The sequence below is a fragment of the Diadema setosum genome, chromosome 6, assembly GCF_964275005.1.
Source record: "Diadema setosum chromosome 6, eeDiaSeto1, whole genome shotgun sequence".
NCBI lineage: Eukaryota > Metazoa > Echinodermata > Echinoidea > Diadematoida > Diadematidae > Diadema > Diadema setosum.
The window spans coordinates 23467385-23495369 of record NC_092690.1 but is presented as its reverse complement, the minus strand read 5'-3'; the positions used below and the strand labels follow the sequence as shown (position 1 = coordinate 23495369).

General features: G+C 37.2%; 1 protein-coding gene across 1 annotated transcript; it reads right to left on the bottom strand.

The window, feature by feature from the left end:
* LOC140230021 (transmembrane protein 145-like) lies at positions 1–27985 on the bottom strand. The gene is made up of 14 exons (XM_072310228.1): positions 27844–27985; positions 27127–27201; positions 24124–24210; positions 21810–22037; positions 21020–21098; positions 16677–16748; positions 12301–12369; positions 9621–9780; positions 7926–8019; positions 6150–6322; positions 3146–3266; positions 2485–2769; positions 1124–1171; positions 1–346 (listed from the first exon to the last, which is right to left on the bottom strand). The coding sequence occupies exons 1-13, from the start codon at positions 27973–27975 to the stop codon at positions 1124–1126; spliced, it is 1623 nt and encodes a 540-aa protein (XP_072166329.1). The 5' UTR covers positions 27976–27985; the 3' UTR covers positions 1–346.

Sequence of the window (27985 nt, the reverse complement as noted above, 5' to 3'; positions counted from 1 at the left end):
ACACACACATCATTCATTCACACTGATTCTGCAGAGATAAAAATCTACGCCTGGCATGAACTTAATAAAATAAAACCGTCGTATGATTCTTGTATTTCTGAATACTCTACCACACAGGTCAGCAATGAACACAATGCAATCTAGCACAAACAGTCTATTTCTCTGCAGTCTTTACAACACTACCACTTCTGCAATAGACTAGCTTAGTTTTGATCGGTGGGGTACAAACCCTACGGTCACCGCTCTGTATGGGATATTGCCATTTTTCAGTGAAGATGTAAGTGGCTGCCTCTTCTCATTTTACGTTGATTCTATTTTCCTAAGACTGCACAACACTGCATCCGTGCTGTAAGAGAGACGAAAGAAGAAAATGACAGGTAGCTTAAGCAATTATAAATACTGTAAATAACAGTGTATAAACAGCACTTTTCCATCCCTGAAACAGATCAAAATTCAGGATGCAGTTTCTACCCCGTTACAGCATACCTACTGAATGTTTGCAGAAAGTGTGAAGACAAAGTTCAATGTTCGAAATATTAATTTCCTTCCCATTAAGCATTCTATTGTACATTTCCTTCTTTTTTATGGCACAAATATCAACACATTTTTTCCCCCAAACTTTTCACTCAATTCAACCAACGTGCCCAACTTTTATGAATATCATAGTCATTACAACAAGAAGATTAATAGCATTGGTTCCAGTGAGCTTTTTGGGCAGAAGAAATACAAAATTGTTCCTGACTACAAGAGAGCTTGCTTGAGGCTTGCCTGACACAGCAACAACTTTACTTATATCAAACTAGATGCAAAATATGGCAAGGTACCATAGGATATGGTAAAAAAAGTAATCAAATACTGAGAAGGGGTAAAAAAAGAAGAAAATAAACATCTGAATATATGTCTGCAAGCCAGTGTTATTGGATGATAGTTGGGGGAGCATATTGAGAACCCAATCACACTAATCTGTTTTGGAGATTTTCAAAATAGATGACAAAATATGCAGTGAACAAACACAGGTGCTTCTGGACATGGCTTGGGCCATGCAAGTATTCTTTTGTTCTTTGAAGTGTTCAAAATCAAACCATCAAAGAACGATTTTTCACATCTCTTCGATGCTACTCACCTATTTGGCTTGGAACATGCCAGTCAAATCTCTGTCTTGCCTCACAACCTGTTAAGAGAGATTAAAGAAAGAATGTAACCAAGGAGAAAATATGGGATATACTTGTGTACGTCAAGTAATATTTCTATTCATTCCTTCATTATGTATGTCACACGTCTGGTCATTGCTTAAATTAGGGTCATCTCTTGAAATGAGAATACCATTTGGCATTTAAACAACAATTGAATACCACACTGACTCAAAGAAAAAGAGGAGACAAATGAATTATAATAATAAGAACATGCACAACATGAATATGAGGACAATTTAGAAGAGAAGGTTATGAATATGTAACATATGAAAAGCTAGATTCAGAAAGAAGGGGAAAAAAGAAGAGACGAAAAGAGGTAGTGAAGAAAAAAAAGGTAGGAGTAGAAAAGATGAAAAAGAAGATGAGCAAAAAAAACAAAACAAAACAAAACACATAATTAAAAGTAAATTGGAGCTGTAGTGGTAGTAGTAGTAGTAGCAGCTTCACAAGAAGAAGCACAGCTATTAATAGCAGTAAACAAAGTGAAAGTGATAGTAGTAGTGGCAGAAGAAGAAGAAGGAAAAGAATGGTACTAACCACAATGGGATTGAGATAGCAAATATACTGAAAGATTTCAGGTTTGGTGATAGTGCTGGAGTAAGATGGTAAAAAGGGTGAGTAAATGTGGTTGCTGTGTCAACGTCAGGCAAGACAAAATGCAAATGTCAGAGTGCTTCAGGTCAGACAAACTAGTTAGAAAGCAGAGTCTGATAGTTTGAAATCAATCCAGACTATAAAAAATTTATGCGCAAAATCTGACCTAATACAGTTAGCTACGCTGAACCAACATCAAATTAGATGATCTCAAAGATTTAGCATTAGCAAATGGAAAAATAGCACACAAATTGACACCATTTGTGGAGCTCATTTCAGTAGATATAATTCAGTAGCTTGCCCAGCACAAGCTACTGTAAAAGTGGATATTGTCGTGCGACTAATTTTTCGCGTTTCACCGGGTAAGAAGAGTTCCAAGTGTTTTTAATTCTGCAGAATCAAGACATGAACTACTGGAACATATGGCATGCAAAAATATTTGCATGCTTTTATTTTCTTGCTAGCTTCTGGTTGCGTGAAATGCGCAAAATTTCAACACTGCAAAAAATTTCCGCTTTTACAGTATGAGAACCACATAAAGATTTAAAGGTCAAACCACTGACACAAAGTGATTTCAAATTTGGAACACTTCCCTAGTGTTAGTGTTAACACCAGCACTAACACAGATCTTGAAAGTTGCACGCTATCAAAGTAGAGTGGATGACAGAAAATTGGTCTTGTTTTAATCAAGTCATACCGTGGATATCTCTGCCCCGTTCGACATTCCATTGGCGTGTCCGTTAGTGTGACCTTTGGAGTATGCTTGGGCCCTCGTATTATTCTGTACGTTCTGGTCGACAGTAAAGAGCTCTGTGAAGTTTGGCGGGCGCTCGACCTGAAAGATGTTGGCGTCCACGCCGTGGTGAGTGTAGCTGTCAATGTTGTTTGTCATGTTGCCGTCGGGGTCGTTGAGCACACCAATCTGGGTTGTCCTCACATGGTAAGGGAAATTGTGGTTGGCTGCCGACGGACGTGTGAGAATCTAGTTTTCGGCAAAGAAAGGCAAATTGACGGCCACATGTATGAAATTCGAGCACTAGTTCCTGAAGAGGTACTGAAAAAAAAAATGGTGCATACTTCTGAGGATCAATGCAAAGTATGACTAATAATACTCACTACTACACCTTAAACACAATGACATATTTTTGGTGGAAAAACAACAGAACTAACAGTTTTGTAACCTTTGCAGCAATAGACATTTGTAGTAATACAAATTGGGAAAAACAGTACTTTCAATGAAACCAGCTCTATACACTGTATTTGACCAACAAAAAAAAAAATCCTACAAAAAAATAACAGTTTGCATCTGTAAATATGCAGAGACTAATGGAAGTTAGGGATATGAATCTCTTCCTTACCAAAAAGCCAAGCTGTGCTAGGAAGGCGATGATGAGTTCGATGGCGTTCATGGCCTTCTCACGCCACCACTTGGGCATGACAAATGTAGCGATGAGCGTCATGATGGGCATGGCCAAAAACCTGAGCAGGGGAAGAGTGGGAAGACATACAGTCACTGTCGTTTAAAGGACAAGTTCACCTTAAAGGGGCATTCCAGACGATTTTCAAAATTCCACATCATGTAGTACATAAATCGACAGCTCCATGTACAGATTTGTGGAATTTATTGTGGTCCTTGAGCTGAGAAACCGATACTCGGAAAAAATCTGAACAAATCACACTGTACAATTCTGATGATGTAGAATATTTCAAAAATTAGCAGTGTTTTTCCATTAAAATAATGCTTGCTTAACAATTTCACCTATGTAGAATTTTGGCATGCCTTCTTTTGTCCTGCTTACTTGAGCCCCAACTCACACATTCTTATGGTGAGGCTGCCAAGTCATCATTCTTGTTCGTTGCAATTTGTATTACATTTTAAAAACATTCTTATTTCTTATTTCAGTCACTATAAATTCAGAAACTCTGAACTCAGTATAAGTAATTTATAGTTGTTCAAATGTAAAAGTCTGAAAATCATCTGGATGTCTCCTTTTAACATGCGTGTGGATTGAATGAATGCAGCAATGTTAGTAAACACATCAGTGAAAGTTTGAGGAATAACGGACAATCCATTCAAAAGTTTAGTGCCACCATCGCTGGATGAATAGATTTCTACAGTTTGTGATGTCACATACACAGAACGATATCAAGAAAATATAAAGACAGTTTAACATTTTTTTTTTCACTTTTCTCGCATAATTAAAGAGCACTTGGCTTTACACCTCTTTCAGAAGATAGGGGAAATAAAATTATCTTTCACACATCAGAAACATGTCATTGGAATGTATACTTTAAAAAAAAAGCAATTTTTTTTTTAAATTCTCTTAATATTTTCATGCAGGGGTATTTCTCAAACAGGTGTTGGTGGTGTAACTCAACTCTCAAGGCAAGGCAGATTAAGACACACAAAACTAGGTCACTGTGGGGACTGCCATGCCCCCGCCATATTGCATGGTTCTAATAATAGGTCAAGATTCCATGTCGACTTATCTGTTAACCCTATTCTAACTGGGGGGGTCAAATTGACCCCCCCCCCTCGACGTTTCGCGCCACGATTTTGCAACGCGCAAAGATTTTGCCGCGTCGTTTCACAACTTTTTTCATTGAAGTCTCCCGCATATTTTGAGACCAAATTTGCTACGTCCGGGTACACCATTTTGAAGTTACGTAATGTTTTGCATATGCATGTCAACCAAAAAACAGCTCAAATTCATGATATCGTGTGCAAATCCAATGCAAATTGTGTTTTTTGGTTAAATTGATATAAATTAGATTATTTCAACTTTTAACCATTGAAATTAATCAATTCTAGTGTAGATAAGCCTGAAAAAGTGCCTGCAACAAATTTTGGCAAAAAAAACAATAGAAAACAAAAGGTCGAAAAAACAATAAAATACATAAGAAATTAACAAAACAATAAAAAACAAAAGAAATTAATTTCGATTGTGCTAATTTTTTTCAAGAAAATTATTTGGTGTGTCTTGAGGAATTCTGACACAAAAATTTCGCAATCCTCCAGTCTTTTTAATGGAGTTATAGGTGAAAATATGATTTCATGCACAAATTTGCATAATTAATTTATTAAAAATAGAAAGGCAATATTTTTCTATTGTATGACGATGTTATCTTGTAGTTTACATCCACCTCTATCTTCAGGCAAAATTTCGCGGCGATTGCACGATCGGCGGCTGAGGTCTGAAGGGGGGTCAAATTGACCCCCCCTCAGTAAAAACTTGGTCTCAAATAGCCCAGTTAGAATAGGGTTAATACACGTATATGCTAAATTTTAAGAAAATACCTTCAGGTATTGCACAAATATGGGGGGAAAAGTGAAATTCTAAGAATTTCACCCTGATGTCTGACCTTTGCCCTCGAGCATGTGCACCGAAAATTTGACAGGCACAACTTCGTGCACTCATATATACATACGCCATGTTTTAATATCATAATATATTATAAAATGGGTTCAAGAATGTAGCCAATTGGAAGCGCTGAAATGAGTCACGTGTGCTTGTATTAATTTCTCACTAACATCCACGGCCGACGTCACAATGTTTGCACTAGCAGTGCGCACTCAATCAGTTGTTACAAGTGCGTCACGCGCTACTATACGCGCTGTCAATCCTGTAAACAACTTCTAGTTCGGGCTGCCGGCCGGCCTTTCTTGTGTGCATAACATGTGTGGCGTACGTATACTCTTATACGTACAGTACTCATATGTGTGGGATTTCCGAGTGCGACGTGTTCGGGACGAACATCTTCGGACATCTTGATCCACAAAGGTACATGAAAAATGTTGATAGTTTTCGACCCATTTTATAAAACAAATGATGCCCAGGATTATTTTATGGCGTTAGTGGAGACGCAGCTCACTCTCGGGTATTTACAATGTAGTGCAACATGCACTCGGCTTCGCCTCGTGCACGTTTCACAATTGTAAATACCCTCGAGTGCGCTACGCCTCCACTAACACACTCTATCCTGTGCATCATTTGTATAACAAATGGCTTTTAAGTCATGCTTCTAAAACAATTCATACTACCCTCAGCAAATGAATAATATCTAAAGCACGGCAAAATTTTTGAAATGACAAGCATGATGAGCAAACTATCCTTCATTTACGTTGCAGAAAACTGGAAACTTTAATAAGACTTTCAACTGGTTAAAATCTGCACACAGGGCTAGTTTAATTGAGAAGTAGTTCTTTATGATTTCACAACAAATGGCACTTTTGCTGCACACATATTTGTATCTCCTCCAAATATTTTGTATGTTGTTCCTCTGACAGTTCAGCAGACCACAATATACAAGAATTTTCTCCAAGTACACAGTGCACGATAACAATGTTTTAAGAATAAATACCACAGCGTGTAGAAGAAGAAGAAAGGCACGTAGAAGGAAATCTTCTCCGGGTAGTGCTTCAGTGTGAAGAATATGGCGTAGATGAACCACAGCCAGGTTAGCGCCCTCAACGCTACGAGGCAGTATCCCGCTGGACTCTCGTACAGGTAGAGCACCTCACCAGCATCAAAGGCCTGTCATAGATAGAAAGACGATGTCATAAACTTGGGTCAGATGTTATAAGGGGTCGTCATCAACAGAGACTGGGGAATGCTCATCACATCAAGGCATCGATGAAAAAGAATGTCAATTTAAGAATGACAGAACTCTTAGATATGTAGCATATGAAACTAGAAAAGTACTCTGAGAGCGCAGACCTCCGCCAAGTAGCTACTTTCCAAGGACGATCTGGCTCTTCCTGAAGAGATTTTTCTCCTCTCTACCACTGGGGAAAAGCTCTTTGGGCTCTTACACAGAGATCAGTGATTTCCACCCATAGGTATACTGTACGTGCTGAAAAATCACCCGATTTCCCAATATAGAAGATTTTGTTACGTCATAAACCCTCAGCTGCAAGGCGTGCCTTGCTCTAGCAGAAAGTGGAGCACGCACTTTAGTGCGCGTATGAAAACCTAAAAAATGCGCAGCTTGAACTCCCGAGTTCATTGACCCTACCTGCCAAAATAGCAAAATATCAAAAATCCTTAATAAATTCCCCAAAAATTCTCGGATCACTACCAAAATTTAATCATCTGTTACTTGTGTCATTCTCAACCTTTCATGTAAGTTTCATCCAAATCCGTTGACTACTTTTTGAGTTATTTTGTACACAGACAAACAAACAAACCAACAGTAATGAAAACATAACCTCCTCCCTTGGCGGAGGTAATAACCTGATGAAAATGTTTCAAGATGGGTACTGTAAAACCAGAATTTTTCACATGCAAGAAATGAGATGCATGAAATTTTCGCAAATTCTGTGAGGAGTCAAGATTCGCGAAATCAAAATGCATTCAAAGTTCTTGTCTACACTACTGACATTGAATGCCAGTGGCATTTTGCGAAAATGTCATTCCGCAAAAAAAAAAAAAAAAACACCAAAAAAAAAACACACACACACATACACACACAAAAAAAAAAGGGCTGTTGGCTCCAAATCACAAAAATTTAATGCTGCAAATATTGCTGGTTTTACACAGTAGTCAATTACTGAATGACTGAATTCTTTGGAATGTGCTCACATTTTACAGAGGTACAGTTAAAGGGATGGTACAGTATTGATGGAGATGAGAATTGGGCTTTTAACTTTTTGCGAGATACCAAAAAAACACTTATGATATAGTACAGAGCATACCATTTAAAGAGGAATTCAAAGTTTGTTTTGATGAAAATCGCCGGGTTTGGAATGGCTGAAACATCCAAAAACAAAGTAAAACAAAGCGATCGTAATAAAGTGTGGGTCCCACACTTTATTAGAATCGCACATTTTTGGATATCTCAGCCATTTCAAAACCAATTTTCATCAAATTAACGTTGAATTCCTCATGGAATTACATGCTCTTTCATATTTCATAAGAGGTTTCTCATTATCTCACCAAAAGATGTTAGAAATCTGAAATTAGGTCTCAACCAAAACTATACGATCCCTTTAAACACAAACTTGTCGATGGGAGGTAATAGAAAACAACCAAGAGAGAAATATCACGTGGGGTAATATTCTCCAACACTAACACCACATCCTACACTTCACACAATTGTAGTACACCACAATTATTTCATGCACACCAAGATACTTACATATGTTTCATATATGAAGAGAGCAGCATACAGCATGCAGTAAATGGCCATGAGAATGGTGATCTTCACAGAGCCAGAATGACTAAGGCGCCCCCTGTTGACGAAAGTGAGAAAATTGTTTGGTAAAGAGAGACCTGCAAAAGCTGTTTGCAAGTGTCATACTAACAGTGTGAACTTTCTTTCTTTATGTGTGTCATCTGCACATAAGGATTGGATTGGCTGTTCTCTGGGAACCTGAAACATGACCAGGAGGGGAGTCAGGTGTCCAGCAATGATATATCTGTTTGTTTGTCTTTCAACTATTAAATCATGCTGCCTCACTGCCATAGTAACCGTAGATTAATTGGTGAAATTTGAGGCATCATTTGAGACATCAAGGCGATGACATTAATGATGTCCCAACCAATTAACAATGATAATGGTGCTGACTGAAACAAAAACAAAGAAATTTCCCCATTAATAATTACAATGATTGTAATCAAAGCCATCCAAAAATGATAAACATAATAGGTTGGACCAGAAATCATTTCCTCTCCAAAGGACATCATTTGTCTATGGTTCCAGTTTAATAAAAATAAAAAAAATATCTGTGCAGTTATACAAGTTACACGTGTATAAAGAACTGGAGTCAGAATGATGTTTAACCCTAACTAGGCCGGGGGGGGGGGGGGGGGGGGGGGGGGGCCTCTGAGGCTCCCCCCTCGACGTTTCGTGCGATGTATCGCTATCGCGAGAAGCTATCGCCGCGACGTTTCATGACTTTTTTCTTTCGAGTCTCCCGCATCTTTTGACACCAAATTTGCGATGCCCGGGTGCGCGGTTCCGAAGTTGCGCATAAATATGCACGTGCATGTCAGACCAAAAATTGCTCAAAAATGTGAATTTGTGTACAATTTCAATGCAAACTGTGTTTACAGGCAAATTTCATAAAAGCATGATTATTTTGGGGTTTTATTGATTAAAATCAATTAATAACACATTTTCTTGTTCAGAATAATGTCACGGACAAATTTCATCGGAAAAACAATGAAAAACATAAAGTCGAAAAAACAAAGAAATACATAAGAAATTAAAAAAACAATAAAATACTTAGGAAATTTTTTCTGATTGTGCAATTTTTTTCTCTTACATTTGCTAAGGACACTAAAAGGAATATTTACACAAAAAATGTGCCTGTTTTGAGCTTTATTTAGTGATTTATACCAAATTGTCTGATTTCATGCATCATTATGCATAAATTAGCATAATTTAGTGTAAATGATAATTTTTGAAAAAATTAACTTCATGGTACTTTAGATTACATCATAGGCAATGTGTGTGCCAATTTTCGTCGCGATCGCGCGGTCGACGGCCGAGATCCGGAGGGCTTGGGAGGCCCCCCCCCCCCCCCGGCTCTATCATCTACCTGAATAGCCCGGCCTAGTTAGGGTTAAATACTATAGAAAAGGTAAACAATTGCAAGTGAAAATCTGTGAGATAACACATGGAACACACTCACACTTTACCACATAATTGTTCAAACAGACCAGCTGGTTTAATGCTCCATCAAAATCATGATTTTGATCAAAAATTTCTTGAGAAAAATAGCAAGGTTTTCAAAGTTCTCCATGATATAATGTTCATCTAAATCCATTCACTTCATCCACATGTATCTTTGGGTTTCACTCCCCTTTGAGAAGTACATTGTATGCTTACCGTGTGATGGTGTAGCCTTTCGCCATGAGGATCAGCTGCAGCAGAAAGAGGGCGTCGGCACCGGACTGACACGCCCTCGCCGTGAACTTGAGTCCCGACAGTTCCGTTCCGTCGTTGGCATAATCCGCGTACAGGATGATGTAGAATATTAAGCTCACCACTGCAAAGAGATAAGAAATTTATGACTCAGTGCATCAAACTGTCAACATTTCAATGGGGACATATTTAAATTGCTAAAACAGTCTGAAAAGTGGGTTCTTGGCAGAGTAAAAAAAGTCCGAAATCAGATTAAAGGGATGGTATGGTATTGCTTAAGGTGAGGATTCAGCTTTTAACTATTTGTGAGATACCTAGAAACCACTCTATGAAATGTTAAACATACAATTCTAAGAGGAATTGAAAGTTTATTTGATAAAAATCAGTTCATACATGTAGAAGTGACTGTGCAGAAACCTTAAAAATTCATAACTTTTGAACAGATTGTCCAATTTACCTCAAACTTTCACTGATGTATTCTATTGATATTGCTGCATTCACTCAATCCACATGTATATCAAGGTGAACTTGTACTTTAATGAACTTGAAGGGCTTGCTAGGGTTCATGTAATAGTCCATATTATATTCCACATACTAAGAATCTTGCTATAGGATTGGTCAAGAGCTGATCATGTGATAAAGCATAGTTTTGCCCATCACATCACCTGAGAAGAAAAGTTCGTTACACTCTATGTTGATAGTCCCTTTTGTTTCACTGATCTCTTCAGTCCATACAGTCCTAACGCGAGATGAGTACGTGCGAAATAAAAGTGCGTTGCACTGTGGACTTTCATTTAACTAGGTCACTTTCACTTTCACTTTCACTTCGGTGCCGCGCAGTGCGCGCAGAAAATTCATTGTTTTGTCATAAGTACGTACACACGTCTAAAGTAAACTACGTAGCCTAAGCCCTAATGATACCTAAAGACAGCTAAAACGGTTTCAGATGTGGAATAAAATGGGAATTTCTAGGACCCTAGATGTGGAATATATAAAAGCAAATAATCAACTTTTAGTTTCAGGCAAATAGACAAACTATCACTTCCTCGGCAATCTGAATGTGTACGCTATCTTTCCTCAGCTGCGCTTCGGAAAGATCGCTACATCCAGATCGTCTCGGAAGTGATAGTTTGTCCCATCACCTTCACTAACGTTGATTATTTGCTTATAAATTTATAGGTCTCTTTCACAATGTCTTCTGTGTGATACAATGACATTGTTACACCAAGGTATGGTTTGTCTATCTTTCACTAGCTGCTGAATCTAACAGAGAAATTCACAGACATAGATTGGCAACATGCACTTCATGTACATATGCACATAAATGATAATTTTAGTCTATTCACCATACATGTCATCTACTTTATTGCAGCTTATCAATTTTAATATATAAAGTTTTTTTTTTCCTCTCTCTCTCTCTCCACTGCCAATGATAAAATGACCAACACATTTATGTCCATACAAGTGAATATTCACGAATTTTGCGAGAGCGAAGATTCGCAAAATCAAATGCACACAAAAGTTCTTGTCTACACTATTTGCATTTTATGCCAGTGGCAATTCGTGAAAATTTTGTGCCGCGAAAGAGGCTGTTGGCTCCAATTCACGAAAATTTAATGCCGTGAATATTTCTTGATTTACAGAAACAAAATCACACTTCAAATTCATGATTCTCTGTCGTCGAGATGTTTTCATTGCAACTGATTGACAAATTGCCCTACATCGACGTAAATAAGCACTGAATTGATCAGTGTTTTAGTAGTAGCCATGATAAAAAATCGTAAAAAAATTTACGTCGATGTAGGGCAATTTGTCAATCAGTTGCAATGAAAACATCTCGACGACAGAGAATCATGAATTTGAATAACAAAGCAGTACCCGCTGCATGCTATAAGGATTAGAACCAACACTTGCTTTCGGGCGAAAGCTCGGTGGTCTAGTGGAGATGACGCCTGTCCGGTGATCAGGAGGTCGTAGGTTCAAATCCTGCTCGAGTATGTACGCCCATGATTTTTTTATCATGGCTACTACTAAAACACTGATCAATTCAGTGCTTATTTACGTCGATGTAGGGCAATTTGTCAATCAGTTGCAATGAAAACATCTCGACGACAGAGAATCATGAATTTGAATAACAAAGCAGTACCCGCTGCATGCTATAAGGATTAGAACCAACACTTGCTTTCGGGCGAAAGCTCGGTGGTCTAGTGGAGATGACGCCTGTCCGGTGATCAGGAGGTCGTAGGTTCAAATCCTGCTCGAGTATGTACGCCCATGAATTTTTTTATCATGGCTACTACTAAAACACTGATCAATTCAGTGCTTATTTACGTCGATGTAGGGCAATTTGTCAATCAGTTGCAATGAAAACATCTCGACGACAGAGAATCATGAATTTGAATAACAAAGCAGTACCCGCTGCATGCTATAAGGATTAGAACCAACACTTGCTTTCGGGCGAAAGCTCGGTGGTCTAGTGGAGATGACGCCTGTCCGGTGATCAGGAGGTCGTAGGTTCAAATCCTGCTCGAGTATGTACGCCCATGATTTTTTTATCATGGCTACTACTAAAACACTGATCAATTCAGTGCTTATTTACGTCGATGTAGGGCAATTTGTCAATCAGTTGCAAAATCACACTTACTGTAGAGAAATAGCACAACCATGTACATCTTGTAGGTTGTGTGAAACAGGGACTTGTTGGTCAGGATATCTGAAAGAAAAACAAATGCACACAAAAAGAAAGACTGTTACATCTCGGAAGCCTTTAGAGCAGAAGCGACTTCACTGCCTTGACCTACTAAAACATGATATCACACCAGTCTGTGTAATATTACTTCCATCTTTGGCAGCACAAAAATTGTTCATAATGTATGTTAACAAAACATGTCATGACACATGGCAGATAGGCACATAAAAAAGTGAAATTCCCAAAGAAACTGCAATTGCTCACCTCATGAAATGTCACTTTATTTAGCTGGGTATGAGAATGTTCGTTTAAAGGGTTTGAAATGTTGTTAACCCATTAAGGACGAGTCCCGAGTATACTCAGGCAAGTGTCTTCGGGAAACGTGTGTTGTAGCAAAATCAGTCCGTCCTCAATGCGTTAAAAGGAAAGTCAAGCCTACACTTTCTACTTTTACATTTATTTGTCAATGCAAAGGGAATTTTGAACTGCGGTCAGTACATGGATTACTTTACAGGTACATGCAACTAATGATAACACTTGATAGAACTGAGTGGGTTTGCAAAATCAGACTACCTGTTTCATAAAGAAGTTGTCTAGTTCAGGGTAAAAGCACACTACAGCATAACATCACCTTCAGATCCTTCACAGATAACAACAAACTATTTGTGAAAGTGCACATTAATTTGCTGAAGACATTTGACAAGAATATCACTGAAATAGAGTATGAATCGATAAACTGACGCAGTCTGCTGACGAAATATTACCAAACTACATGGTGTGGCTATTGCAGTGTACACGTACAGTATGTCCTATTAAAACACAAAAGTCAATAGGACTGCACAATGTAGAAAAATTGTCACCACTAACGTACACGCAGTGGATGTCTTTTCTGTGAGATGTGCATGCAATAGTGTAAAAGGCTCATATACCCAGTACCTGTTTGATATCATTATTGTCATTTTAACTCCTGAAGTCCATCCTTCACTATAATGTGTGCACCTTTACGCATGACTGAATTTAATTACTATAATTGCTGCCTGAAAGCAGGTGATCTTGCACTGGCATACATTCCCAAAATAGAAGGTATGATTATTTCCTTGTTCAACAAATTGCTTGATCATTAATCTTTAAAATGGCTTTCATGCCACAGACGGACAATACCTCTTGGGGTTTCTCAAATATCCGGCATTGTACAAATAAAATGCCCACAACTGAAAAAAAAAGAAAGAACAATTGTGGAACATAATGCCAGAATCTGTATAAATTTATGAACATGAAGCTTTGCTACATACGGATTGGCGTTTGGGGAGGGTGGGGTAGGGGAGGAGAGTGCTGTTGTTGTAGTAGTTGTTGTTGTTGTTGTTGTTGTTGTTGTTGTTGTTGTTGTTGTTGTTGTTGTTGTTGTTGTTGTTGTTGTAAACAAGTAAACAAAACACAATCATAAATTATATTCTAGACCATTCTTTTCCATCTACAGTTGTGAGGTGTTGTCACTGAAAACCATATAATGCCAGAGAGTAATTTTTGTTTTTGTTTTTGGAAGATATGAATTTGCCAGATGCTAGGCTTTAAAATCAATATATGTGTACAATTGGCCTACTTCATTGCAAGGAAAATATTAATAATGATAATATTATTATCATTAATAATAAAAAAAAAAAAAAAATAATAATAATAATAACAATGATAATAATAAACAAATAAATAAATAAATAAAATGAAAGTAACTAAACTGTAAAGGTAGTAAAGCCAAAGTCAGCTTTACGTGCATTTTTTTTCCTTCTATAATCTCTGGCTTTATATGAGCAACATGATGATGTACCATATTTAACAGCTCATCAAGACTGAATTGAACCCGCATGTCTTAAAACATGCTTTCAATTTTGTGAACACATCTTCAGAGGAGTGGGATGACCATAGTAATACTGATGCACACTTCTACATTGATACTGTTTAACTGAGTGGTAGCATACTGTGTGTAAACTAGCAAGCATTGCAATGCAATATGTATGCCAGCCTTATTTACACACCAACATATGGGCTGGTCACATATCATTGCATGCATAGATTGCCTTTAATATTAACAATATTAACAATATTAACACATGTATCAGTAATATTCATTGGCTGTCTTGTAGTAGAAGAGGCTTTGTAGCATGATCAAAATTTTCTGCAATTACTTCATATCTGTATTAACAGTTTGGGCTTTTGTTTTTGTTGTATATTTTTGTGTATATATCATATTAGGGGTGAGGGTTAATGTGACAATAAGAAAACTTTGATATCTAATCTTAAATAACCCATTGAGGACATGCAGATTTTGCTATAACACGCATTTCCTACAGACACCTGCCCAAGTTTACTTGGGCAGGTGTCTGTAGGACACACTATTCAAATCAGTCAAACAGTCATTCCCTCTTCCAGCAAACCAATTTTATCATTCCAAATCCCAGCCTATCTGCCCCTGTGCACTCTCAAGCACTTGCACGCACATTCACCACCATCACACATCAGAGTTTATTTTCCCCTGCTGTCTTCGCAGCAGAATTTGTATTGTTTACCAATTTATCTACCTACCTTTTCCTCGGGCCGGCCATCTTTTCAAGCAATGCTTACAATGGCGGCCCTCTGCATTATCATTTCTTAAATATAATATTGTTATTGTAATCCCAGCTGCATAGACATGCATACTGTAATATCATTAATTTCCTTTTATATCGTTGTTTATGCAAGTCAAACGACTCTGTTTCAAATATACTTTGTATGTTTCCCATGTTCACTATTATTCAATTTATGTATATATTGATTTGCAGAAAATAAAGTATCTATCAAACAAACAAGTTTACTTGGGACAAGTCTTCAACGAGTTAAAAAAGGTCAGGGCTACTGAAAAATGCCTGTTACACCTAGGAGCAAAGGCAATTAAATAAACACATTTTTTGTTCTTCCTTGTGGAACCATATGAGTTTGAGTTTAGATCTGAGGCAATATTTTTCTGATATGCTCACCCATGACTGAGGTGCCACTTAATGGGGATATCATACATATTGTGCACATAAAGGGTGCCTATATGCAATGCGTATCAATCCACATATTGGAAACCATTTGCATATGTACAAGTATATGACAGGACAAATAAAGGCAGGATGCTCTGTGTACATAACTTTGGGGGGGGGGGGGGGGTTACCGCTAGCTTGGTCGGGCAAACAGATTTTCTAATTATTGCATAACACTTGCCCGAATAAAAAGTGATGAAATATAAGAAAATAATTAAAAAAATTAAAAATCTCTTACAAGTCAGGGGCTTGATAAAACACAAAGATTTGAATAAACAGCACACATTGATTTGTACGCTTAAACATATTGGAGTATGTAACAGCCTTGGTTTGATCAAATGTTGGTGCTGCAATATATCAGGGCTTCTTCAAGTAAGTGTTGCAGAAATGAAATCTATGTGCTTTGCATCACTAAACAAACATTATCTTTGGGCTTCTGTATGGCTGACTTCATGGATTTGTCGGGGGGAGTGAAAAAAAAAAGTGGCTTAAAGGGGAAATCCAGTCCAATTAAAAGTTAATTTAATAAGAAAGAGTAAAATATCATGAGTTCAATGGTAAAATTATGATCGAAATGAGATGAAAATCAAGGAAGTTATGACATTTGGAAGTTCGCTAATTTTTGCGGAAACAGTTCTTGAACAGTCAACATGAATATGCAAATGGCAAAGTGGACATGTCATACCCTCACAACTTGCCATGAATAGTACAAAAAATTTTGAAATTTCCAGTTTTTCATTCAGACGCAATTATGCCCGAGGCTTAAATCCTGTATCTAATTGATCACTATTCTGAAGATATTCAACCAGAAATAACATCATGTTTCGGACTTTAATGGACTTGAGAAACATTGAATTTACGGTATTATTGTACACAGCCAATGGAAAATTGTGAGGTTATGACACGGTCAGCTCACTCATTTGCATATTCATATCCACAGTACAAGAACTGTTTTGCAGAAATTGCCAAAACTTCAAAATTTCATGACTTCCTGACATCCAATTTCAGTCGAATTTTTACCATTGAACTTGTAAGGTTTTACTTTTTTTTTATCAGACCAACTTATTTTTGGACTGGATCCCCCCTTTAAAAACTTTTTTGTCCCAATTAGGACAAGCATTTTTTTCTCAACTGTTCCAAAACACTTGCCCGACTTTGAGTCTCACTTGCCTTGGGCAATCGGTAAAGTGCTTACATTGTATGTAGCACCTTGACGGGGCAATGAAGTGGTCCTGAGTGGATATGTCAACACACATCTCTATGAAGATTACTTACTTGCGACATAAACGGAGCAGAAGAACAGGCCTAGAAACAGGAACAAGAAGGTCAAATCTGTCGCTAGAATACCTGCATGACAAATGAGATTGATGAAGCGAGACAAAATGATGGTTAAAAATAAGGGTTTTAATGATGCTTCTTATCTGTTTTGTCCATAATTTACTTTCTCATCTAGAGCCCAGTTAAAGGTAGACAGAGTATACCTTGAAGGGGCAAACATGTCAAAATGAGACCAATACATGAATGACACATGTTCCACTGATATTGCTGCTTTCACTCAAACCACAAGAATATTTGGGGGAAACTTCCCCTTTAATCATGATAAAATACGAACAGTTATAATGAAGCGATGCCACAATAAATGCTGGGCGATGGTGGAGGGTGAAGGAGAAACACATCAATGACAGTACACTTTATTGATTTATGACTCCGATCTAATTTCCCTCCGCTAACAAAGCGGGAGCATGTATGGTGTAATCAAGAGTGTGGGACAGAATATATGCATGACTTATCATTCAGAGCATCCAAAGTTAAATTGACTGCTGCTCATAAAATGTACGTGCCTGATGAACTACATAGTAAAAAAATCAATGACCCTGATGTCGACAAGGGAGGGGGAGAAAGAGATAGCAAGAGAGAGAAAGAGATAGGGGAGAGAGAGAAAGAGATAGGGGAGAGAGAGAGAGGGGGGGGGGGAGATAAAACAAGGTCAGCTCAGCAGAGCATAGGGGGCATGGACAATTAGTGCATGTGACAATGTCATGTGCAAATAAGATTCTGACTGATCCATCACTGCTTTCAGTAATGTGAAGTTGTAGAGTTATGTGGATAAAATGGCGAATTGGCCTATTGATTGTTTGCTGCATTTTATTGAGACAATACCTGCATGCTTCTGCAAGAGTCCGAAAAAACAACAACAAAGGAACGAACAAACAAACACAAAAAAACCCCATCAAATTCAATCAAACTAAAATAGTCATAATCCTTGCTGATGATGTCAACTATATGGCTTCTGTGTCTAATGAAGATAATTGACAATGATTATGGTGATGGTGATTATTACAACAACACAGATGATACAAACAGCAAAGGCACTAAATATATTAAAAAAATCCTTCCTGCTGCTTCAATTCTGTTCCCATCATGATACTGAAAAGGCTTTCCCCCATTAATGCTGCATGCCCACACAAGGTTGTTCCACTAATCGATTTCTGTAAAGGCCTATAATAAGCTGCAGTAATGTGTTAAAATGTGCTGCTGTTGGTGTTGTTCTTGTCCTTGTTCTTGTTCTTGTTGGCTACTTGTTAGTTTCTGTATTTTTTTTTTTTTTTTTTTATGTTTCTAGGCTGCAATGTCAAACTGGTGTACTGTCATTAACACAACCTGAACCACACACACGCATATCCTGCCAAATCAGAAATTGTTGTTTAATACAAGAAGGTATTATTAACATATTGTGCCAGTGCAGGCAAATATGATGCCTTCCTATTCTTCACTTGGTTCTTCCATGTACAAAGTAAAAAATTAAAAAAAAAAAGAATTAAAAAAAAATAACAGCCCGCTATTACGTAAACATTTAGTATTAATATTGAGATACATGTATATAGATAGATAGATAGATAGATAGATAGATAGATAGATAGATAGATAGATAGATAGACAGATAGATAAATTTCTATAGATGATAGATAAAACAATCAGAAATTAAGCAACACAAAACAAAACAACTAATATTTGGGTCACTACAATGTACTTGTGATATACTGTAAGCACTGTATGAAGTCCTTGCCCTTTTCATACACCGTGCAGCTATCTATAGGCAACAATCCCTCTGCAAAAAGTGGGGATAATGCATTCCCAGTTGCAGGCTTGAGTGCAACAATGCACAGGAGGATAATGTGCAAGGTTATAAGCCACAGCCTCTATGCTGGGTAAACTACATTGTATACATCCAATGGAAAATCACTTGCATTTTTTATATTGAGTTTGGAAGAAGATGCTGCCTGCATCTTAATGAGTCCAGTTCTAATTGTACCATGGCTCAACCCCTCCTTCTTGTTGTAATTGTTAACTAAACCACTTTGCATAGATGTCTAGAAACGAGCTCTGCGCTGGAGCGTCGGTGAATTGGGATTATGTAATCCCATTAATCACCATTGTAGCTTAGGAGCCTTATCATTAACTGTGTGGCAGGCATGCATTGGGAATAACAGTCTGTTCTTCAAATCCAGTGTAGCTTTTTATATGATTTTTCTATGCTGGACAAACAATGAGGAAAGTTGTAGAGAAAATTCTAAGCTTTGATAGGATGTCAATTTTATGGCATTCTATGATTATTGTTCTTTAAAGGGACTGTACAGTACTGGTTGAGGTGGGGTTTCATGTTTTGAACATTCCTAAGTGAGATAATGAGAAACCTCTTATGAAATATGGGAGAGCATGTAATTTTAAGAAGGATTCAACATTTATTTGATGAAAATTGGTTTTCAAATGGCCGAGATATCAACAAAAGTGATAGTAATAAAAGGCGACAGGCCACGCCTTTTATTAGGATCTCTTTGTTTCACCTTGTTTTTGGGTATCTCAGCCATTTCAAAACCGATTTTCATCAAATAAACTTTTGAAACCCCTTAAAATTGCATGCTCTTTGACATCTCATAGAGTGGTTTCTGAATATCTCTCTAAACGTTAAAAGCTAAATCCTCACCTCGACCAGAACTGCACACACCCTTTAAAATGGCCAGTAGCTGCATTATTTTCTAGGACTGGGAAGCATGATTTTTGCATGTGTTTTTAACAACCATGACAGAAAAATCAGAATTTACAAAAAAAACAACAAACAAACAAACAAACAAAACCCTATGGAGCACCACTTGATATTCAATGGCCATGTCATTGCAAACTACGTGAGAGGAATGGAATCACAAGCATTGCTTTCACTGCACTGTGGCATTTGGCAATTTATCGATCATTTTGGAAAGGGTTTGTGCATTTGAGCAAAATATGCAAACTTGGCAGGTTCTGGACTAGGATTAAGCTAGGGTCAGGGGAAAGGTCTGGGGTAACTGTCCAGGGGGTAATTTCCCTAAAACTGACTGTCTATACACTTTTAATTTACAAGTATGAGGGTTTGGCTTCTGGAAGTAGGGTAGGTATACATCAAAGCCAAGCTTGGTTTTGTTCTTGTCTTGCTTTGAGTTTCATGTGGGAGTGAGGATTACATGGTAACCAACTGGCAAACAACAAAATACCCTGACCATTTGAGGAAAACTCATGATCTTTCTATTCAAAATATTACGAGTCAGTGCCTGAAATATGAAGTATAACACACTCACATTGTGTGTCCACATAAAGTTATATGTATACTGAACACAGACCTGCCAATGTGGATCCAGTTTTAATACTGAAAGGTACAGACAATTAGGTGAGACTGATTGTCACTTAAGCCCTGTTTTAACAGACCTTACCCTGACAACGCTGGAACAAAGTCCAGAAAACAAAATTCCTCACCTAGAGCAATAAAACTGCAGGAGAGAGCGAGGTACCATTCTAATATAAACACACACAAAATCCTTCTCCGCATAGGTTTCCACAACAGCCTTCCAATTCATGCATGAAGAGGGTGTGGGATCCTTGCACATGATCACTGGGTGGTCCATGAGGAGTTTCAGCATGTCGCTGCAGCATGCTCAAATTCTTGTGCAACATCCTCAAAAGCCAGCAACATGCTGTGCAACATCCTCAAGTATTTGCAACAAGCTCAAAATAAAATGTATTCAAACATATGTGCAAAACATCAAACTACCTGGTACTTAGATATTTGGGTGCAAAATATGAGACAGCACATTGAATGTAAACAGCACAAAGAGAGATAAGCTGTGAAATATTTTGTACTATGTGCTCGTGATGTCTGCTCCGCACTCATACAATTTCTGCAATATTCTCAGATTCTGAGCTTGCAACATGCTCAAATTTCAAGTTGTGGACCACCCTGGATCAGCAAGTAGTGTGTTGTTGTGTTGTCATTCTGTTTGGACTACTGCGCATGCGTGTTGAGTGTATCAAAGGAATGTTACCGCGAGAGTGTTTTAACAGAAGGGATGTCGGGGGTAAAGTGGGGGTAATGCCGGAGTAATTACCCTAGCTTGCTCCAGGCAGAATTTGGGAAAAGTTTTTTTAATAGCGCACCAACGTCCGAGCAATATTTTGCTGAGAATGATTTATAACATGCAGGGTAAAAATAGACTGTCTGGACGTTGGCATGGCAACTCTGGTTTGAAAGGCTCTGTTAAAATGGGGCTTAAGTCACATGTCTACAGCTACGTGTATTACTGTCTTACCAAACTGATCGGCTGAGAAGTGTTTATGCCACCAGTCCTCTCCGTTTGTCATCGTCAGTTTGTAGTTCATCAAGAGGCCCTGTGTCAATGTGATAAGAAAAGCAAACCATTTGAAGATTTGATCAATCGAGTTCAGCAAATGAGATGCGTTGGTCCCTCTATGATATTTGGTACACGTTTCAGCTCTGAATACCCTACACTGTACAGTGCGATAATACTGTACAGACTGGTTAACATCACAACATGTAGCATCGGTTTTGAAAAGTTGGAGTGTAATAACGGTGAGCTAAAATGAAACTGTATTGACACACATTTTCTATGTTTTCACAGACATAATTTGCTTCATTTTAAATATTATATCAAAGTGGAAATATGGAGGTAAAAAGAAATCTGAATGACTTCTAGGGGTTATAAAAGAAATTCCATTTTTCTAAAGAGAGAATCATAAAGTATAAACCTGCGGGGAACCAGATATACCATGTATGCTCAATTCTCTCCAAAAGACACTGCCTCAGAATAACCTGTTCTGGAACAGTCCATTAGCATTGTCATATCTGTTCATAGTTACAAGATATTTTGCATAACTTTAAATGATTAAATAAGTGTTTTATGCTCTCTGTTTTGTTTCTTCATAAATACATTTCAACAGACTCATACATGTCATTTTTGTACAATTTTTTTTTTTCCTTCTGATTTTAAACCAATTTCCTACAATGTTTACAGGATGGAAAGGCAAGAAACAGATGTGTTGAAACACGAATTGATGAAACCACTGAACAGACACACTTACATGATTCGCATTGCAGTTGTCCAGTACAATGTACCACCACCTGTCGCGGATGGAGCGGAAGCTCCGCCCACCTTTGCAGTCAAACTTCTGCTCATCGCCGAACACCAGGCGGTAGTCGTCATTCGGCTCTGTGTCGACGAGGACGCAGCCAGACCAGACGTAGGACGTGGTGAGGTTGATCACCTGGTGGTTTTCTGGCTTGAGTACTGATTCCTTCTCATGACATGTCTGAAAAAAAAAAAATTGCAATTACTGTAGAGTAGCAAAATCTTTTAATGCACGATTCATACTTTAATTTAGTGCTGAATGGTTTCAATAAAGCAACAAATGCACGATGTATACCACTTCATCTTAATGATTAACTAAGGTTTATTTGTAATTTGTGTTACAATAGTAGACTGTGAAAAGGTTAATCACGACAAAACTCACTACCACTCTTCTGTACCTTCATTTATGTTATAATCATCATCATCATCATGAATATCATCATCATCATAACTTTTCATATATCATATAATATATTTTGCTGCTTTTCATTTTCACAATTTTTTGTGTCGACTGATATTTGCAACAACTGAGAACTCGCAAAAAAAAAAAAAAAAATGCCTGCATAATAACCCTCCGTATGTTATCTTGTATCACCACCACTTCTACTGAAAAGGGATGGTATCATTTCTCACTTTGTCACTAGGGTTCTTAATTGCCAAATCAACACCTTGTAAAGCAGCTTTGCAAAGTGTGATCTTGTCTTACAAGCTGGAAATCATTAAATAAACTAAAGAATATAGTCGTGCACACAGTATGGATTTCATTGGGAAGTCCTAGTCTCCATTTCATAAAAGATGTTAGGAGAGCAACTCCTGCAGGAATGGCAACTTCCCATAGCAACAACCAGTCAGGAAATGGATTCTTGTTGTACCATGACAATTGCCATTTCAGCAAGAGTTGCTATAATATCAACTCTTTTATCAAAAGGGGCCCTAGTGTTCTTGGTACTATAATTACCCTCACCCATCCCCCACTATATATACATATTTAGTGCTTATATAGTGCATATCACTACCATGGTGTCTCTATGCACTCTATACCTCATTTCATGCAAACCATCCATCTTGTTCTCTCCCCTACTCCTAAAAGCATGATTAAATAAACCTGTACTATGTAACCCTATGCTATATTCATATGCAGAGCTCATACATTCAGCCCTTGTACATGTACTGTATGATGTTTTTACATTGCAGCAATTTGCTTTTTCTTTTGAATTGTTAAACTATACATTTGTCGATTCCATAGAGGGTCTAACATTGATTTTCAAGCACTTCTTCTTAGTAGTCCCCTCCGCTTTTGTAATTATATGCAAAAATGTCACAAGATTTTTTATGTTAAATGTCCACAATGTTGACTATTCGTGAACAAATTTCATTTCACTTCATTTTATTTCATTTCATCATTTTGTATCTTCAGGCCATTCTTTTCCAATCCAGATATTCAATTACTCTTCCACAACAATTGCTGCAAGGCACATTAATACATTGTTTTATAGTGTAATTCCTTCCATATCTACATTTCATCATTAAATTGCCACTAAAGCCCTAAAGCCATACTGTTTGTGGCACCTTAAAGGGATTGTATAGTTTTGGTTGAGACCTAATTTCAGGTTTCTAACATTTTTTGGTGAGATAATGAGAAACCTTTCATGAAATATGAAAGAGCATGTAATCCTATAGGAATTCAACATTTATTTCATGAAAATTGGTTTTGAAAATGGCTGAGATATCAAAAAAAGAAAGAAAAAAAAGAGCGATTCTAAGAAAGTGTGGGACCCACACTTTATTACGATCGCTTTGTTTTTGAATGTTTCAGTCATTCCAAATCTGATTTTTACCAAATAAACTTTGAATTCCTCTTAAAATGGTATGCTCTGTACTATATCATAAGTGTTTTCTTAGTACCGGTATCTCGCAAAAAGTTAGAAGCCCAATTCTCATCTCCATCAATACTGTACCATCCCTTTAACACCCTTATCATTCTCAACCGACAATTTACTTGTACAATCAATAATAGCACACGCTCTCTTTCCATTATCGCCTCAATAATTGATGCAAAGCACACTAACATTAGTGTAATTCCTTCCAATCTACATTTTCATCGGTTGAGAATGGTAAGGCCATTAAGTTGCCACTACAGCCATACTGTTTGCGACACCTTAACACCCGTATCATTCTCAACCAACAGTTTACATAAAAATATGTACATTCAATAACAGAGCAAGCTCTCTTTCAGTTTTACAGCATGCATGGTGGTGTCAGCTTACCAGTAGAGGGGCTGTGTCCGGTGGGTATACTGATGGCCACTGGTCTGGTTCATCGTAGTATAGAATTAGATTCTGCGTGGCAAATGACTGTATGGTGGAATGAAATGACAACAAATATGATAATCAAAGGCATGTGCACAATGAAATGCACTTTGGCATCAGCACATTATAAGTGTGCACCTACATGTCATTATGATTCACATGACAATGAGAGAACATTATTGACACTGTGCGAGTACAAATATTGTACGCTGTCTTCAGTCAAAAGTCACTTTTTACTACTTGTGATATACAGTGATACAGTGATTCTAATTTCTTGAACAGCCCCTTCAGGGGCATGGAAGAAAAACAATTGAGTATCAACAAACTTTACTTTACAACTAATATAGATATACATTAAAAAAAAATATCAAAAGCTCTTACAGCAAACAAGTTTAGGCAAGAATCCCTGAAAAAAAAAAATGTATGAAAAAATCCCATGAAGGTTAAGACTTTTTTGTTTCATTGTGAAAAAAGTACAGCTGTACCTGTAAATGATAATCATAATAATGATAAACATAAATACACATTAATGAAAGAATTTTTTTTTCCCCACTGGCATTAGGATCATACACTGATAGTCTCAACTAAAATTTAATGCAGTGTCAATAGCCAACTGCATACAGTCTGCTACATGTACATGTAGCAAATATTTTAGTGCTTCAGGGAAAGTTCTGTAAAAGAAAAATTATGCTTTGCAATTTTCTGTCTGTTTTTTTTTTTTTTTTTTTTCGTCTCTTTTTTTTTTTTTGGTTTTTTTTTTGGTGGTGGTGGTGGTGGTGGTTGTGGCGGAAAATCCTGTATGTATACAGTAATGTATGCATGGTAACATGGACATACACAAAAATGCCTTTTTTTTGGGGGGGGGGGGGGCTCAGAAGCAACATGACCTATGTATTGCACAACTCTGCAGATATGAGAATATTTTTTTTCTTTTTAAAGTTATTGAATCATTGTTTCAGAATTCAGCAAAAATCCAGAAAATTTACAAATAACAGATTTCTCTCTCCTTATTTCACTACTGTACCTGATATCATCAAATGTCAATACTCATGTGGACATTGTTTTTTGTTTTTTTCTTGGTTCAAAATATCTTTCTACTTCATGAATAAAGAGTTCAGTTGTTGCGCTGAACATGCAGAAAATGTACCAGAGCAATGGTGTACATATAAGTGTATGTCCTCAACCAAAATTATCTCCTATGGTTTCAAAAAAATACAATTTAAATCTAAAGGTAAAGTTTTGGTTGAGGTGGGGATTCCAGTTTTAAAGGGATAGTACAGTGTTGGTGGAGATGAAAATTGGGCTTTCACTTTTTTGCAAGATACCAAGAAAACACTTTATTATGAAATAGTACAGAGCATGCCATTTTAAGAGGCATTCAAAGTTTATTTGATAAAATCAGGTTTGGAATAGCTGAAACATCCAAAAACAAAGTAAACAAAAAAATGATCGTAATAAAAGGTGGGTCCCATGCTTTATTAGGATCGTTCTGTTTTGGATATCTCGGCCATTTCAAAACCAATTTTCATCAGATAAACATTGAATCCCTCTTGGAATTACATGCTCTTTCATATTTCATTCTCACTGTCTCACCAAGAATTGATAAAAACCTGAAGTTACAAGTCTCAACCAAAACTATAAGATCCCTTTAACTTTTTGCAAGATAATTAGAAGACAGTCGGACATGAAATGTCAAAGAGCATACAAACCTATGAGAAATCTAAAGTTTATTTGATGAAAATCTGTTTTGAAATGGCTGATATAAAAAAAAAAAAAAAAAATAGTGGTCCGAAAGGTGGGACTCACTTTTAATTAGGAACACTTTTTAAAACTTTGTTTTAGACATCTGTTTGGTTTGTGTTTTGTGTATTTTCATTTAGAAATTGGTTGATATAGTGATCATTTTTGCTTTTTAATGTTGTTTTAGGCCTATAAAAAGCGGCATGCCCTGGGGATGTTTTGTTATGACCCCCTCTTTATTTTTGTATAAAGGTATTATGTGATTGTGCCTTTGTGAATTTGTCGAAACAGAAGAGTTTCTGATTATCATATAATGTGGATGATTGATGTATCATGGTGATGATTCAGGAAAGAATATAGTTCATACATTCATGAGTTGAATGACTGAATAAAAGTAAAATATAATAGTTTTTGTTTAAACTTTGTAAACATATATCACATTGTTATGGTGTATGCGATATTGTACACTGTATTTTAGTACAAGTTAGTTTCAGTAGCATTCTGTGATATGTCTCTGGTGTACTTTTAATGTATTGATTTTTTTCTTTTGTCATATCCAATGTACAAAGAATTTCCATTGTGGACAACAATGTATTATAATCAATCTTCAATCTTTTTCTTTGAGCACACCCCCCCCCCCCCCCCCGACCTTTTCAGGATGAGTTCATGGGATCATACAGAGTTGTGGGAAAAACCATAATTCCATTTTGGTATCTTAAACTTCCTTATTTCTTTGTTCTTCCCAATATTCAAGTTTTCCTTATACGAACAAGCCTGTAACAACACACACAAATGAGGAGATATTTTAAAATGTGCTTCAGGGTAAGAAAAGGAACTATTCAGAATTCTTAAAAAGTAAAAACAAGAACAAAAACAAGACCCCCCCCCCCCAAGAAAAAAAAAATAGATAAATAAAAAAAAAATAAATAAAAAATTGTATAAATCACTTGCAGTTTGAAACACCGAGAAACATAATGTTTCTAACATCTATACACTGTACTGTAAATGTAGTCTCCCAATGTTCCCTCAGATACATTTAGTAGCTATAGATAACCTATGCATGGTCGAAGTTGCAAGTTGCTTCAAATTTAACAAAGAGAAGAAGAAAAAAACTTCATCTCTCGGAAGACACACAACAAAGTAACACAGTAAGATTACTAACACTTAGAGAAATTTTTTAAGGTGTGATTAGTGAAATGCCTACGTACAAGACGGGCTTACCTTTGGATATTCCACTTCGAATCGTAACCGTCCAATGTCTGATAGGAAGCAGAACCTTGCCAGGAATATCCATTTCTGTATGAATAATCACATAGAAATTGGTTTAAAAAGCAAGAAATACTATACGCTATAGATGTCCCCCTGCCCTGCCTCTGGATGACATTGAATGTGTATGTATACAAATTACAATGTCAGGCGTACTCAGGCAACTAACCGTGAGAACCAAGTAGAATAGGCCCTAGGCCCTACATGAATGTTAACCAACGACCAGCGTCACCACTCCAGACGGTATTTTACTATTTACTAAGAACAGGACCCGGCCGTATTAACTCGGCAAACCACAGTCACAGACCGATTTTTTGGTCAAAGCAAAATTATATGGTTTTAGTGTAACTGTTAGGATCTAGAGCATTTAATTAGACACTCAGGACACTGGATAGCCAGGCAGGGCAGGGTCTAACAACTGTACCTTACACTTACAGTAGGCCTAGGTCCTATGGCTATGTATAAACGGTAGACTGTGAAAAAGTGTAGTAGGCTAGGCCTACCGTGCAGACAACAAAGTACCGGACGGCGTAGTATTCGTACATGTACGTAGAGTAAATTGGCGATATAGACAGAGAGATAGCGATAGATAGCGGATAGCGTCCGTGACAACACATCAAAAACCACTTGTTACGACGATACCGACAGAATTTAAAATGAACAAATACCCACCTCATCTGTTTCTATTGTTCCTTCTTGATACAGGCCGACTGAATTGCATATTAATGTGACAAAGACGATTAAAAGTGTACATAAGTTACGGAGAACTACCCAGTATCTCACTTCACCGCCGTGATGCGCCATCTTTGTTGCA